Below are 15747 nucleotides of genomic sequence, written 5' to 3'. Positions count from 1 at the left end.
AGAATATATTTTCATATTAATAAAATTAAGAAATATATAAATAATTCTTAAATATATAAATAATTCTGAATCCTATTCTGTTGCATGCTGGGTATGGTTTGCCATGATTGCTAGGTTGTAACTAGGGGCCTAAAGCGCGAAGAAGCTTTAGAGTCCGCCTAGTTACAACCTAGCAACCAGTGTAGTGGAAGCTGAGAAGATAATGGCGGAAACCAAAAAAGCTAAAAATTATCACTTTCATCCTGAGTGGGAAGAGGATTACTTTTTTGTTTTTTCGAATTCAAAGCCAGTGTGTTTGATCTGTAATGCTACCGTGGCCATTCCAAAGAAGGGAAATTTGGAGCGACATTTCATGACCGTTCACAAGAGCTATGCTAAAGACTTCCCGGCGAAATCAGCTGTACGAACTGAAAAGGTAAACAACCTGAGGAGACAGCTAGCCGCAAAGCAGGCAGTGTTTACGCGACCTGTTAATAAGAGTAAAACTGCCACGATAGCGTCTTACCGTGTGAGTCGTGTTCTGGCAAAGCACAAGAAATGTTTTAAAGACGGCGAAGTTTTCAAAGAAGCCTTTGTGGAGGCCGCGGATGCACTTTTCGCTGACTTCAAGAACAAGAAGGAGATCATGTCGGCTATTCAAGAAACCCAGCTATCCAGGAACACCATTACAAGGCGGTGCGAGACCATGTCAGAGGACATTGAACGACAGCTTAGAAATGACATTGAGAGCTGTCTTTGTTTTTCGCTGCAATTTGACGAATCAACTGATGCTGTGGATGTGGCGCAGTTATGTGTTTTCATTCGGATGGTTTTTCATAACATGACGGCAAAAGAAGAGATTCTGACAATTTTGCCTTTGAAAGGGCACACAAGAGGGTCGGATGTTTTTGACACGTTTATGGAGTTTGTCAGTAAGTCGCATTTACCCCTCTTCAAACTTACGTCAATCACAACTGATGGGGCTCCATCTATGGTTGGGCATACTGCTGGGTTCGTTGCTTTGTGCAAGCAGTCGGAATCTTTCCCTGATTTTTTGAACTATCACTGTATCATTCACCAACAAGGGCTGTGCGGGAAGATTTTGAACATGAAGGACGTCATGGACGTAGCTATAAAAATCGCGTGCTCTTTTCGGGCCAGGAGTTTACAGAGGCGCTTATTCCGTGCCCAGCTCGAGGAGGCAGGTGCAGACCACACCGATCTGCTGCTGCACACCGACGTCAGGTGGTTGAGCCGAGGCAAATTCCTCGAAAGATTTTTGGAACTTTTGCCCGAAATTAAAGAGTTCCTGAAGCACACAACTACCCATGCTGCTGCTTATACTCAGCTGGAGGACGGTCAGTGGCTCGCTGATTTGGCTTTTCTCACAGATGTCACCAATAAGATCAATGACTTGAATCTCGAGCTGCAGGGGAAAGGAAAGCACATCGCCAACATGATCAGTTCAGTGAACACCTTTAAAACGAAGTTGCGCCTGCTGTTACGCAGGTTGCAACAGTGTGATGTCAGGAACTTTCCGCACTTGGAGGCTGAACTCCGCCGTCAGGGCAAAGACAGTGTGGAACTTGCTCGTTATGAGCAACAGATCCAAAACATTCTTTTGGAGTTTGAGCGCCGGTTTACTGACTTTGCGTCCATTGAGCCTGTTGCTCAGTTTCTGTGCTTTCCATTTGGTGAAAATGTTGATGTGGATTGCATTGCGCCCAAAGTAGCCACACTCTTCAGCCTGGACTCCAGTGCTGTCGAGAATGAAATTCTCACACTGCAAAATGACATTGAGATCAAATGCAGAGCAACGCCTGGGATAACTGGCGAATTCTGGAACCTGCTGCTGGAAGAGAAGTATCCAAACCTCAGACAATGCGCACTGAATATGACTTCCCTTTTTGGATCAACATATTTGTGTGAGTCTGCCTTTTCACACATGAAAATAATCAAGTCCAAGTACAGAACCACACTGACTGATGACCACCTCGCAGCCTGCTTAAGGCTGGCACTCAACTCCTACTGTCCGGATTACGAGAAGCTAGCTGCCTCCTCCCAGTGCCAGAAGTCCCACTAAGGTAGAGAAGTGTTTATTATTATTATTATTATTATTATTATTATTAGTAGTAGTAGTAGTAGTAGTAGTAGTAGTAGTAGTAGTATCTTGAATGACATATTCATATCATATCCATATACTTAGAGGAGTATTTTATCTGTTTTCCAGATTCATTTAAATCCAACTGCTGGTTTCCCTGCTATTGCCACTCTCCAGTGAAGTTTATCATTTTGAAATATTGGACTTCTCTTCTCCTTCCTGCTTTGAAGTTATCTCTTCTGGTGTGTGTGTGTGTGTGTGTGTGTGTGTGTGTTAATCTGTTGAATTCATGTTGAATTGATGTTTTCCAATTTTGGATTTCTGTTATGGAGTTTTTGGAGTGTTCTTTTCTGTAGTTGTGTGTGTGTGTGTGTGTGTGTGTGTGTGTGTGTGTGTGGTTGAGAGAGAGAGAGAGAGAGAGATGATGTGCCTCTGAAGTTCTGTTTTGGACAACCTATTTGTGACATGTTGATCAGTTCCTCATTTTTTTGTGCATTTATACTGCCTATTCTCCTCCTGTGCAAATAAAAACTCAACTACGTGTGATCTGCGATTGCGGCTCCTTGTTTGAATTATTGCCCGGCCCTTGATCTTGACTTGGTAGATCTCAGCATGCCATCAACTTCAAAAGTAGATCTTGGTTAAAAAAAGGTTGGGCACCCCTGCCCTAAAGTAATGCAGAGAACGACGAACAACATACATTGTCACTACCTGAATTTAAACCAAATAAAAAGCATTGTGAAATAACAGTTATTTGTTTTATCTTTTTTAATGTACTCAAATTCCTCCTCCATTTCAAAGTGGCCTGAATGTGAATTAAACTCCCGGACTGAAAACAGGGCCCACTCCGGCCCTGGAAATAACCTTTACAGCACTTATTCACAATGGAGTGAAGCATGTTTCCATTCATTACTGCACGCATGCACACACACACCCTACATCCTAAACCACTTACAATACTGTTAAATGATTTATACAGGTGTAGGAATACGGGGACATAACACAACTAACTGTGGAGAAATTTGCTCATGAAGGGTGCCAATAATTATGGAACTTTCTTTCTCACGCTCTCTCTATGAATCTTACTCCTATATAAATATATATATTTACACCCTTTAGTTTTCCTCCACCCACATAACCATGAGAGAGGGGGGTGCACAAATTTTTGCAATCAATAAGCACTCTGCATCGTCTGGGAGAAAGCCAGGGAAGAGAAGAGCAACAGAACGGTGCACTGGTTATTTATGGCTGTGTGTGGCGCAGGTTTCTCCTCTGGGCTCCAGACACACTGATGGGATGGTCTCAATAATGTTAGAAAGCACACACACACAAGAGATTATTACACTCAATGCCCTGGAGAGAAACAGACATGGGAGAAAGGCAGAGTGAAGTGATGAAGAAGAGAAAAGAAGAGGTGGAAGGTGATCCGAGGAGCAGAATCCCAATTTTTTTTCCCGTGTATAGATTCCTCAGCTTGCTTTTCTTCGCACACACAGGAATATATACCGCACTGTATATCAATTCCTCTCTGGAACAAAGTCAAGATGTCATATGACACAGAACTATATAAAGATTTTACCCACAAAGATTTTTATACCAGGGCGGCACGGTGGTGTAGTGGTTAGCGCTGTCGCCTCACAGCAAGAAGGTTCCGGGTTCGAGCCCCGTGGCCGGCGAGAACCTTTCTGTGCGGAGTTTGCATGTTCTCCCCGTGTCCGCGTGGGTTTCCTCCGGGTGCTCCGGTTTCCCCCACAGTCCAAAGACATGCAGGTTAGGTTAACTGGTGACTCTAAATTGAGCGTAGGTGTGAATGTGAGTGTGAATGGTTGTCTGTGTCTATGTGTCAGCCCTGTGATGACCTGGCGACTTGTCCAGGGTGTACCCCGCCTTTCGCCCGTAGTCAGCTGGGATAGGCTCCAGCTTGCCTGCGACCCTGTAGAACAGGATAAAGCGGCTACAGATAATGAGATGAGATGAGATTTTTATACCCCTGCTCGGGGGGGGGGGGGGGGGGGGGGTATACTGGTTTATTTACAACTGTCCGTCTGTCTGTATCTCTGTTCATCTAAAACACCCTTTTCTCAGCAACCACAAATCATAGCCACTTGGTACCAGACTTCAGCTTGGGGTTCTATACTGTGTACATCATTTTCAGGTCTGTCGCACATCAACTTCCTGTTTACTGACAATGTATTTATGAAACATATACAGTAGCATGGATTTACAAAATTTTCATTACACTTTTCTCAGCAACTACAAATCACAACTGCTTGATCTTTGGTACCAAGATTCAACTTGGGGTTCTATATCATGTCTACCATTTTCAGGTCTGTCGCACATCAACTTCCTGTTTACTGACAATGTATTTATGAAACATATACAGTAGCATGGATTTACAAAATTTTCATTACACTTTTCTCAGCAACTACAAATCACAACTGCTTGATCTTTGGTACCAAGATTCAACTTGGGGTTCTATATCATGTCTACCATTTTCAGGTCTGTCGCACATCAACTTCCTGTTTACTGACAATGTATTTATGAAACATATACAGTAGCATGGATTTACAAAATTTTCATTACACTTTTCTCAGCAACTACAAATCACAACTGCTTGATCTTTGGTACCAAGATTCAACTTGGGGTTCTATATCATGTCTACCATTTTCAGGTCTGTCGCACATCAACTTCCTGTTTACTGACAATGTATTTATGAAACATATACAGTAGCATGGATTTACAAAATTTTCATTACACTTTTCTCAGCAACTACAAATCACAACTGCTTGATATTTGGTACCAAGATTCAACTTGGGGTTCTATATCATGTCTACCATTTTCAGGTCTGTCGCACATCAACTTCCTGTTTACTGACTGAATGTATTTATGAAACATATACAGTAGCATGGATTTACAAAATTTTCATTACACTTTTCTCAGCAAATACAAATTACAACTGCTTGATATTTGGTACCGAGATTCAACTTGGGGTTCTATATCATGTCTACCATTTTCAGGTCTGTCGCACATCAACTTCCTGTTTACCGACTGAATGTATTTACGAAACATATAGCGTGGATTTACAAAATGTTCGTTACACTTTTCTCAGCAACTACAAATCACAACTGCTTGATATTTGGTACCGAGATTCAACTTGGGGTTCTATATCATGTCTACCATTTTCAGGTCTGTCGCACATCAACTTCCTGTTTACTGACTGAATGTATTTACGAAACGTATAGCGTGGATCTACAAAATTTTCATTACACTTTTCTCAGCAACTACAAATCACAACTGCTTGATATTTGGTACCGAGATTCAACTTGGGGTTCTATACCGTGTCTACCATTTTCAGGTCTGTCGCACATCAACTTCCTGTTTACTGACAATGTATTTATGAAACATATACAGTAGCATGGATTTACAAAATTTTCGTTACACTTTTCTCAGCAACTACAAATCACAACTGCTTGATATTTGGTACCAAGATTCAACTTGGGGTTCTATATCATGTCTACCATTTTCAGGTCTGTCGCACATCAACTTCCTGTTTACCGACTGAATGTATTTACGAAACGTATAGCGTGGATTTAACGCTATTTCAGGAAGCAAAATGCTTTTTCAAAATGACAGTTTCCCAGGATGCTCTTTGAAATCCCTGGGGAGAGACACTGCTCTTTACTTACTGTACTTGTTTCAGGTTTAATTATTTGTTGAAGTCAACATTCATAATAAGTGCCCTATTCCTTTGATTGCTCGCAATATATATATATATAAGTGAGAGTGGGGGGATACGTAAGTGAGCAGTAGCTCAAAGTTGATCTTGTTTATTCCATTTATCAAACTGGATATGAATGAATTTATTCGTAAAGCACTCGCAGGAGCATTTACAAAAGCAATGTGATATTCATGTACAGTATGTACAGTGTCTCGCAAAAGTATTCATCCCCCTTGGTGTTTGTCCTGTTTTGTCACATTACAAGCTGGAAGTAATGGGGGGTTAGCACCATTTGATTTACACAACATGCCTGCATATTGCTGTTTCATTGTGACACACAGCAGTGTTGTGTTGTCATCAGTCAGATAAATGCTGTAAATGCAAATATAGTACAAGCTCATAAAGTTCATAATGTTATTCGGCATTCTGTACTTTTGCATATTTGAAGAACAGCTTCATAATGGAGGCAAACAAAACTGTCTTGTCAGATGAACAGGAAACTGCAATTGTAGATAACATCAGAAGAACAACAACAATAGCAACAACTATCAGAATTTCAGAGCCGTCATGCATATTTCCCTGGTGGCTTTGGAAAGGTAAAAATCTTATGGCCCTCAGGCCAAAGACAGACATGTTTCTGAGACTGTATCCCCATATTCTCTTATTTGATTTAAATTTTACTTTGCTGGATTTTGCATTCATTTATGTGGGTTGTATTTAGATGTACAGCAAGTGGAAATAAGTATTCAGACACTATTGTTTTTGTTATTTAATATTCCTGGATTTCACATGACGTCACAGCCTCCTCATAAGTTATTCCTGGTCAGGATTGTTCATGGAAAAAAGTTCATGGAACCACAACTAATCCTCTTCAGACAGGACATTAAATGATAAGGAAGGCAAGAAAGAAGTCAGTAGTCACTCAAAAGGAGTTGCAGGATGACTGAAAAGCAGCTGGAAATCATCATATCTGTTCCTACATCTTGCACAAAACTCCTCCTAAAAAAAATAAGCACAGGGATGTGCATCTCATACTCCTTTTAGACCAACAGGGAACGGGTTCCGTTCTTGTTTGAGCGCTAAATTTTGAACCGTTCAGAGCACTTCAACCAAAATTAATTTGGTTCGGAACCTGAAAAGTTGGTTCCCAACTGGAACCAAAAGATCACTGCTTTTTTTGGTTGATTTGCAAACCATGATGACATTAGTGGGTGTGTCATTAATTAGTGTAGCGGCTAACATGAAATTTTCACCAGAATATTTCACATGGTGAGCAAAGCATGAAAATTGGCACACATGTAGATCAAACCATACTGTTTCCAAAACAATCATTGGCCATCGCGATTTCCGCCATTTTAAAGATGGCCGCCGCCGTTTTCAAAATGGCGTCATTTTCAACAACCAAATTTCCGAAATATGGACATATATCTTTATCGTGGTCGTTTTTTTGGCCGGATTTTCACAATTTTAATGTAGAAGGCTTTGGTTATTATGTGAGTGAAGTTATAATGACTATTCTTTCAAAATAATTCAACCTGGATCAAAACTGTCCAGGAGCATGACAAAAGTTTGATTCAAAAGGGCAACTAAGAAACTGTTGTTTTATATTCTCAAAAGAGTAAATTGCAAACACTACCAGGGCACAATGGTGCAATTTACTGCTGTTAAACTTGGCATGGGGTTCAGTGTAAGCTTTGTTCATTATTGATACAAAGTCTCCCAAATACATTATGATCCGCCCCGTATATACAGGTCGTGATGTCGTGTCCGAATTGACGGAGTGTGCCAACGCGGGAGAGCCGAGCCAAGAGGGACAGGGCTAAAAGCCCCTCGAATGGTGTACAGATCGCACGGGAGTTAAATTGCACTGGATGAACGATTGGGCTAGGTGTAGGAATTCCATCTTCGAACCTAGTTGTATCCCATGCGTTAAAGTGTTATAGCTGTAGGTGGTAAAAGGATAATCCCTCGGCCTTCAGTTATTGATAGTGACAAGTCATTTTCCTTATTACTGCGTTTGTATCTTTTTGCAATTACATTTTTTCCATGCATTCACGGGTTGTGATACCGTTTCTGCGTTTGTTGGAAAAGGGAAAAGACAGCATGGCAGGCCTGGAATGTGTGTGACAATGCCACAGAAACGTTCCATAGTCTAAGCAAACCATGTGACTCTTTGACAGAGCAAAACATTGATGTCATTGAGAAATTTGTTGTCATCATGTACGATCAGTCAAGCATTTCAACGAAAGTTAATGAGACTCGTCTTGATCTTTTTGCCCGCAAACAATGGCCTTATAACAACATCCCACCATCCAGAGCTGCCCTAGTCGAACACATCAAAAGATCAATTCTACAGGCTGGACACACATGGGGTCAGTCACTTTGTAAAACACAGGACTTACCATCACCATCAAGTTGGGGTTGGACAAAAAATGATGGGGTTTGGGTGCCGTATTGGACGTCAGTAGCACCTATAGCAGCATCATGTCAGGAACTGGTCAAGTGTGGATGTAGAATAAACTGTTCTGGCAACTGTAAATGCTTTAAATCAGGACTGTCTTGCACTGCTCTCTGTAGTTGTAACTGCTCAGAAAATTAGATCCGCTGAGTCTTAGTGTAAACGGCTATTTATAAAAAAAAGTCTGTATTTCTGGAATGTCTTGCGCATGTGCAGTGCGTATTCACGTTAGTTTTGTACAAAATAGCTATTATGGCTATGGGGAGTCATATTGAGGTAGATATTAGCAAAAGAAAAGAATTTAAATTAAAAATGGTACATATAATAAAACTAGTAGGCGAAAACTGTAAAAATGACACCATTTTGAAAATCATGACAGCCATCTTGAAAATGGTGGAAAGTTGAGTGGCCAATGATGATTTTTGGTCAGGTACATGCAGACAAAGTTTCCTGCAAAATTTGGTGCTTTGCTTACCAAGTGAAATATTTTACCAGCTATCCGCTCCACTAAATTTGGAGAGGAAGTGGTGCACAGCAATGGAGAACACAATGGAAAAGGATACATCTTCATGAAAAAAAAGGACCAAAAACAAATATCTGCAATAACAGAACAAAAGCTCACAGGTAATTAATGTGCACCACCATCTTGCAACTACTGTTTACTCCCATTCTGAAACAAACCAACCATATAAAGTACAACTAAATAGAGAACTCAAAACGGCTAACCCCACGCGAGACCATACACAGCCTGGGCTGGTCTAGACTGAAACACAGTGGGCAGGAAGGAAGAGGAGAGGTGCAGCCTGAAGAGGTGAGTCTTTAGTCTGCACTTGAAGGTGGTCAGGGAGTCGGCAGTTCTGACCTCAATGGAAAGGTCATTCCACCAACAGGGAATCAGAACAGACAGCAGTCTTGAGTGGGCTGGGCAGGAGCAGAAAGGAGGAGGGGCCAGGTAACCAGTAGTAGCAGAGTGTAGGGATCTGGCTGGCATGTCGGGGTGGATTAGACTCTGGAGGTATGCTAGCCCTAACTCCTTGAGAGCCTGGTAAGCTAGCACCAAGGTCTCAAATTTGGTGTGAGCTGCAATAGGTAGCCAGTGCAGTTTGGTAAGCAGAGGGGTGACATGGGAAGAACGAGGGAGGTTGTAGACCAGGCGAGCTGCAGCATTCTGGTTGACCTGCAGGGGTCTGATGGCAGAAGCTGGAAGGCCAGCAAGGAGAGAGTTGCAGTCGTCTAAGCAGGAGAGGATCAGTGCTTGGACCAGGGCCTGAGTAGAGTAGGTGGTAAGAAAAGAGTGGATCCTTCGGATGTTATAGAGGAGGAATCTACACGTCCAGGTCACTGAAGCAGTGTTCACAGAGGAGGAGAGTTTGTTGTCAATCAAAAAGGGGTATAAAAGCATTTAGATAAATCAGAACTCCTTTGGAACAATATACTCTGGTCAGACAAAACACAAACAGAATTTGTTGGTGATAATTCAGCGTGTCATATTCGGAGAAAGAAAGGTTTCTCAATGATTTCAAGAACAGCATATCCATAGTGAAGCACGGTGGTGAGGGCATTATGATATGGAACTGCTTCTCTGCAAACAGCACCTGGGCATTACACATTATCGAATGAAACTTGAATGGACCAATTAAGTGGGACATACACTACCGTTCAAAAGTTTGGGGTCACTTTGAAATTTCCTTATTTTTGAAAGAAAAGCACTGTTCTTTTCAATGAAGATCACTTTAAACTAATCAGAAATCCACTCTATACATTGCTAATGTGGTAAATGACTATTCTAGCTGCAAATGTCTGGTTTTTGGTGCAATATCTCCATAGGTGTATAGAGGCCCATTTCCAGCAACTATCACTCCAGTGTTCTAATGGTACAATGTGTTTGCTCATTGCCTCAGAAGGCTAATGGATGATTAGAAAACTCTTGTACAATCATGTTAGCACAGCTGAAAACAGTTGAGCTCTTTAGAGAAGCTATAAAACTGACCTTCCTTTGAGCAGATTGAGTTTCTGGAGCATCACATTTGTGGGGTCGATTAAATGCTCAAAATGGCCAGAAAAATGTCTTGACTATATTTTCTATTCATTTTACAACTTATGGTGGTAAATAAAAGTGTGACTTTTCATGGAAAACACAAAATTGTCTGGGTGACCCCAAACTTTTGAATGGTAGTGTATTAGAGGAGAATTCAATCTCATCAGAAAAGAAACTTTGCATTTCATTGCCTTGTACCTGTGACATGTGCAATGACAATGAAGTTGAATCTAATCTAATCTAAACTTCATGTATGGAAAAGATGAATGCTTTAACGAAACAATGACTCCAAACATACAGCCAAAATAACTCAAGAAGGCGTTGCAGGGCCTCTCCAATCTCCTGACCTGAATCCTTATGGAAAATCTATGGAAGATTTTGAGAATGTGAGTCCATCAGAGGGATCTTCTTAACCTTGGGGGAAATTATGATGATTTGTTAAGAAGATCAGGCTAAAATTAGACTACAATGCTGTTAAAAGCTTCTTCCTGTAGATGTCTCAAAGCTGTAATTCCCAACAACAGTTTTGCAACAAAGTACTAATGTTGGTAATTTATGAAATCTGAATACTTTTTTTCCGCTAATAATTTTTAAAAAACATTTCTTTGTTTATGCTAATGAATACATACTTTTTTTGTTCATATAAGTACAAAGTCAAAAGACATTTCATGTGTAAATGTGTCTGAATGCTTATTTGTCCTCACTGTATATTTGTTTTGCAATCGACTGAACTTTTTGTATTTTGTAAATTCCAGGAAATTACATTGTGAAATTTGTTCTTGCAGTATATGGTGTACCTTTACTAGTGCATCTCCAACAATTAGAATATCATGAAAAGTTCACCTGTAAAAAGTGAAATAGTTAAAGCCTTTTTTTGTTTTAATTTTGATGATTATGGCTTACAGCTCATGAAAATCAGAAATCCAGTCTCTCAAATGATTAGAATATTTCCTAAGATCAATCAAAAAGGATTTACAATACAGAAATGTCCAACTTCTGAAAAGTTTGTTCATTTATGCACTCAGTACTTGGTCGGGGCTCCTTTACCACGAATTACTGCATCAATGGGGCGTGGCATGGAGGCAATCAGCCTGTGGCACTGCTGAGGTGTTACTGAATCCCAGGTTGCTTTCATAGCAGCCTTCAGCTCGTCTGTATTTTTGGGTCGGGTGTTTCTCATCTTCCTCTTGACAATAACCCACAGATTCTCTCTGGGGTTCAGGTCAGGTGAGTTGGCTGGCCAATCAAGCACAGTAATGTCATGGTCAGCAAACCATTTGGTAGTAGTTTTGGCACTGTGGGCAGGTGCTAAGTCCTGCTGGAAAAGGAAATCAGCATCTCCATAAAGCTTGTCAGCAGATAAAATCTCCTGGTTGACAGCTGTGCTGACCTTGGACTTGATAAAACACAGTGAACCAACACCAGCAGTTGACATGGAAGCCCAAACCATCACAGACTGTGGAAACTTCACACTGGACTTCAAACATCTTGGATTCTGTGCCTCTCCACTCTTCCTCCAGACTCTAGGACCTTGATTTCCAAATGAAATGCAAAGAGGACTTTGGACCACTGAGCAGCAGTCCAGTTCTTTCTCTCCTTAGCCCAAGTAAGACGCTGATGATGTCTCTGGTTCAGGAGTGGCTTGATATTAGGAATGTGACAGTTGTAGCCCCTTTCCTGAATATGTCTGTGTGTGGTGGCTCTTGATGCACTGACACCAGCCTCAGTCCACTCCTTGTGAAGCTCTCCAGACTTCTTGAATCGACTTTTCTTGACAATCCTCTCAAGACTGCAATCATTCCTGTTGCTTGTGCACCTTTTCCAGCCAACCTTTTTAGCAATGACCTTCTGTGGCTTACCCTCCATGTGGAGGGTGCCGATGATCGTCTTCTGAACAACTGTCAAGTCAGCAGTCTTCCCTATGATTGTGGTTGCGTGTACTGAACTAGACTGAGAGATGCATGGTATTTATACTGTTTTACTCAAACTCGAAATGAAATATTCTCATATTTTCAGATTTCTCTTTTTTATTTTTTGTACCGTAAGGTCATAGTTATCAAAATTAAAGGAGAGCCATATCGAACCACTAATGCATGCTGAAACTCATGAGATTTGTTGCTAGGCTGGTTTTGAATTTGTCACTAAAGGAGTCTGAGAAGTCACAAAATCTCGTGATAAAGTCTCTAAGTTGGCAACACTGAATGAGCATTTGGACACAGAAATGGCTACTGGTGTCAGAATTAACAAGCTGATAGATGCGGAAAAAAACAAAAAACAAAGCATCAGGGATTTTACATTTCCTTGCTTTTTTCCGGTGATATACTGCCCCCTGTCTTCTTGGAGTGTGGCGTATGAATTCGACAGGTGGTCAATTCTTACATATAGCACCTTTAAAGCCTAATTAACATTCAAAATAAATAGGTATGACATAAATAAGACTATATAGACTCCTCACATGTATTTAATAATATAATTAACAATGTAGAGCACCTTGGTATGATTTCAAGATTATTAGAATGGCACTAGTTGAAAGTTCAGGGCCTCAGCACCCACAAAGCCCTCCTGTAATCTGAACACCGCTCTACATTCAACAGTGCACGTAAATTATGAGGAATTTTATTTATTTCCACTTTTCCTGATCCAGAAAATGCATCAGATTTGTGAAATACTCTGGAAGCTATTGGAAACCAAACATAATTTTGAAGATGAACAGTTCAGAAATTATACCGATGCACATATTGTTTTTGCTATAAAACACACAAAGTATAATTTGGCCTCTGAAACATGAGCCATTTCAGTAATCAGGGTCGTTTGTGTACTTGAAACTAGAGGTGTCCCATTACTGAAGCATTACGATACTGTACTTCAGACAGTTTAATGCTTTCTCAGAAGAGAAAGGTAATGATCAGTACTTACTGCAAAAGACATTTATTAATGTTTCTCAACAACATGTTTCCCAGAATGCACTCCTGCATCACTCCTCATTCAACGGACTTCTAATGCATGGACGAGCACATTCACCATTAATGAGCTCCTCCGAGTGAATAATCTGTTTTACGAACCGACGAAGCAAAGGATTGCATGCAGGCAGGAAATAAGCAATGAATTAGAGAATTCTCGTTTCTTTTATTCATTTTAAGTGTTTCAATCAAAGAAACCCCAAGTGCAACAGGCAAATCAAAGCATAAGAGACAAATTATTTAAAGAAAAGGAAGGAAACAGAGTTACTATCAGAAAATGAATTAAAGCTGGTTAAAATGAAAATTATTTTAATTTCAGCACAGTCCAGGTTTTCGCTCGTGGTTATTGTTGATCAAACGTTTAGAGGAAAAAGAACTTTATTATTGAATCAATCAGAAAAATAAGCAATGCTAATCTCTTCATGTCAGACTTGGATAATGATGTCATTGTATTGTGATGATGATGATGAAGATGCAAATGTGTTTATTGTCGTCTCTTCCTGCTATTTCTCAAACTAGGGAAATAAACTAAAAATCCCAGATTCTGTTAGATTCCTGTGTGGGCTTTATATTTATTTATTTGTTTGTTTGTTTTGGGGTGTGTGTGAAAATTGTTCCACATTAATCAAAAAAGAAAATGTCACAAATAAAATAAATTAATAAAACAATTTAAAATGAATACAATGACTAAAATGTCACAAAATAAACAGAAAATCAAATTAATGAAAACATCACAAACTGATTTTAAAAGTCACAAATTAATAACAAAAAATTTAAATTTAATCTAAGTTTTGCAAAAAAAGATGTTACACTGATAAAAAGCCCAAAATAAAATGACACAAATTATTCAAAAAGAGAATTTGTAAAAATAAAAAAACAAATTATTAAACAAAAAAGGTTTTCATTAAAAAAGAAAAAAAGCTCAAATAAGTCAAGGAAATAGAAGTTAAAATGGATAATAAACACAAATTAATTTTAAAAAGTAAAAAAATAAAAAAAAGATTCACCAATTAATAAAATTAAATTTTAAAAAAATGACAAATGAATCAAAAGGAGAAGTCAGAAATCAATTAAAAAAAGAGAAATCACAAATCGTCCAATGTAGTTACAAATTAAACTAGAAGGGCACTCAGTAGAGTTTACACATCCATTAAGCCACGTTATCAACATCAATATCAAATCACTCGATCCTAGGATAATACGAAAGATGTCTACCAAATTTCTTCCAAATCCGTTCACTACTTTTTGAGTAATGTTGGGAACAGTCAAAAAAATCCTGGATCTACATACATATCCAGATTTACATCAAAATCTAATCTGTTGTTCCTTTGTCTATGGCTCACCCTTACTCCAAATTTCATCCAAATCCGTTCACTACTTTTTGAGTTATGTTGGGGGAAAAAACAAACAAATGAAGGCAAAAACAACCTCCTCCAACAAAGTTGGCGAAGGTAACAAAAAAAATGGATTAACTCAAATAAAGTCACAAATTAATCAAAAATAGAGAATGAACCCTGAACTCAACATCATCCTGGATGCTGATACTGATTATATGGACCAATGGATTATCTTTGGGCCAAATTTGTTTAAACGTTATTTTCTTTTTAAAACGGAGCCTTCTCAGCACTTCAGGGTGGAGCCACTGCACAGACGAAGTTAGTGTGTGATGTCACTACATGAACTCCACATCTTTGGGCCAATAACATCTGAGAGCTAGAGGATGAATTTGAGCTAAGCTAGCTAGTCATAAACAAAATCATAGTTGTTATGGCAATGGTAAATTCTCACATCTTTGGCTGCTGTTTAATAAACCACTGAAATAGTTTATTATTTCATAGGACCTGATGGGGGCGGCACGGTGGTGTAGTGGTTAGCACTGTCGCCTCACAGCAAGAAGGTCTTGGGTTCAAGCCCCGTGGCCAACAAGGTCCTTTCTGTGAGGAGTTTGCATGTTCTCCCCGTGTCCGCGTGGGTTTCCTCCGGGTGCTCCGTTTTCCCCCACAGTCCAAAGACATGCAGGTTAGGATAATTGGTGACTCTAAATTGACCGTAGGTGTGAATGGTTCTTTGTGTCTGTGTATCAGCCCTGTGATGACCTGGCAACTTGTCCAGGGTGTACCCCGCCTCTCGCCCGTAGTCAGCTGGGATAGGCTCCAGCTTGCCTGCGACCCTGTAGAACAGGATAAAGCGGCTACAGATAATGAATGGATGGACGGATGACCTGATGGAGGAGGTGTGTTTAATTTGCATATTCATAGGTTTGTAATGAGGGTAAACATGTAAAGACTTTTCAGGATGTTAAAAGAGCGATTTATTATTTTGCACAGATTATTTTTAAGGTTTTAAGATTTTCAATGTTCCAGAGGAGTTTTGAACCTAATGGTGCTTCAGTGTATTATTTTCTCTGCTATGGAAAGCTCTCCTTTGTGTTTACTCCTAAGTGTAAACATTTATCCTAGACGACAAGACGCCATGTGTTTTTGGAGTTATGGC

The 15747-nt window shown here is 39.8% G+C and overlaps 1 protein-coding gene and 1 long non-coding RNA gene across 2 annotated transcripts; both read left to right on the top strand.

Annotated features, from left to right (window-relative positions):
• Positions 1–202: 202 nt before the first annotated feature.
• Positions 203–1752, top strand: LOC132887634 (general transcription factor II-I repeat domain-containing protein 2-like). Its single transcript, XM_060923100.1, has 2 exons — positions 203–1659; positions 1710–1752. The coding sequence occupies exons 1-2, from the start codon at positions 203–205 to the stop codon at positions 1750–1752; spliced, it is 1500 nt and encodes a 499-aa protein (XP_060779083.1).
• A 53-nt stretch (positions 1753–1805) lies between these two features.
• On the top strand, positions 1806–2626 carry LOC132887353 (uncharacterized). Its single transcript, XR_009654811.1, has 2 exons — positions 1806–2063; positions 2210–2626. It is a non-coding gene; the product is annotated as an uncharacterized LOC132887353 (long non-coding RNA).
• The last annotated feature ends 13121 nt before the right edge of the window (positions 2627–15747 follow it).

This window comes from Neoarius graeffei, chromosome 6 (assembly GCF_027579695.1).
Source record: "Neoarius graeffei isolate fNeoGra1 chromosome 6, fNeoGra1.pri, whole genome shotgun sequence".
In the NCBI taxonomy this organism is placed as follows: Eukaryota; Metazoa; Chordata; class Actinopteri; order Siluriformes; family Ariidae; genus Neoarius; species Neoarius graeffei.
The sequence above is the reverse complement of the archived record's forward strand: the minus strand, read 5'-3'. Positions and strand labels throughout refer to the sequence as shown.

Coding starts and splice junctions, on each gene's coding strand:
- LOC132887634 (XM_060923100.1), top strand. CDS start 203: ATGGCGGAAACCAAAAAAGCTAAAAATTATCACTTTCATCCTGAGTGG. Junction 1,660..1,709: donor GAGCCTGTTGCTCAGTTTCT/GTGCTTTCCATT, acceptor TTGCGCCCAAAG/TAGCCACACTCTTCAGCCTG.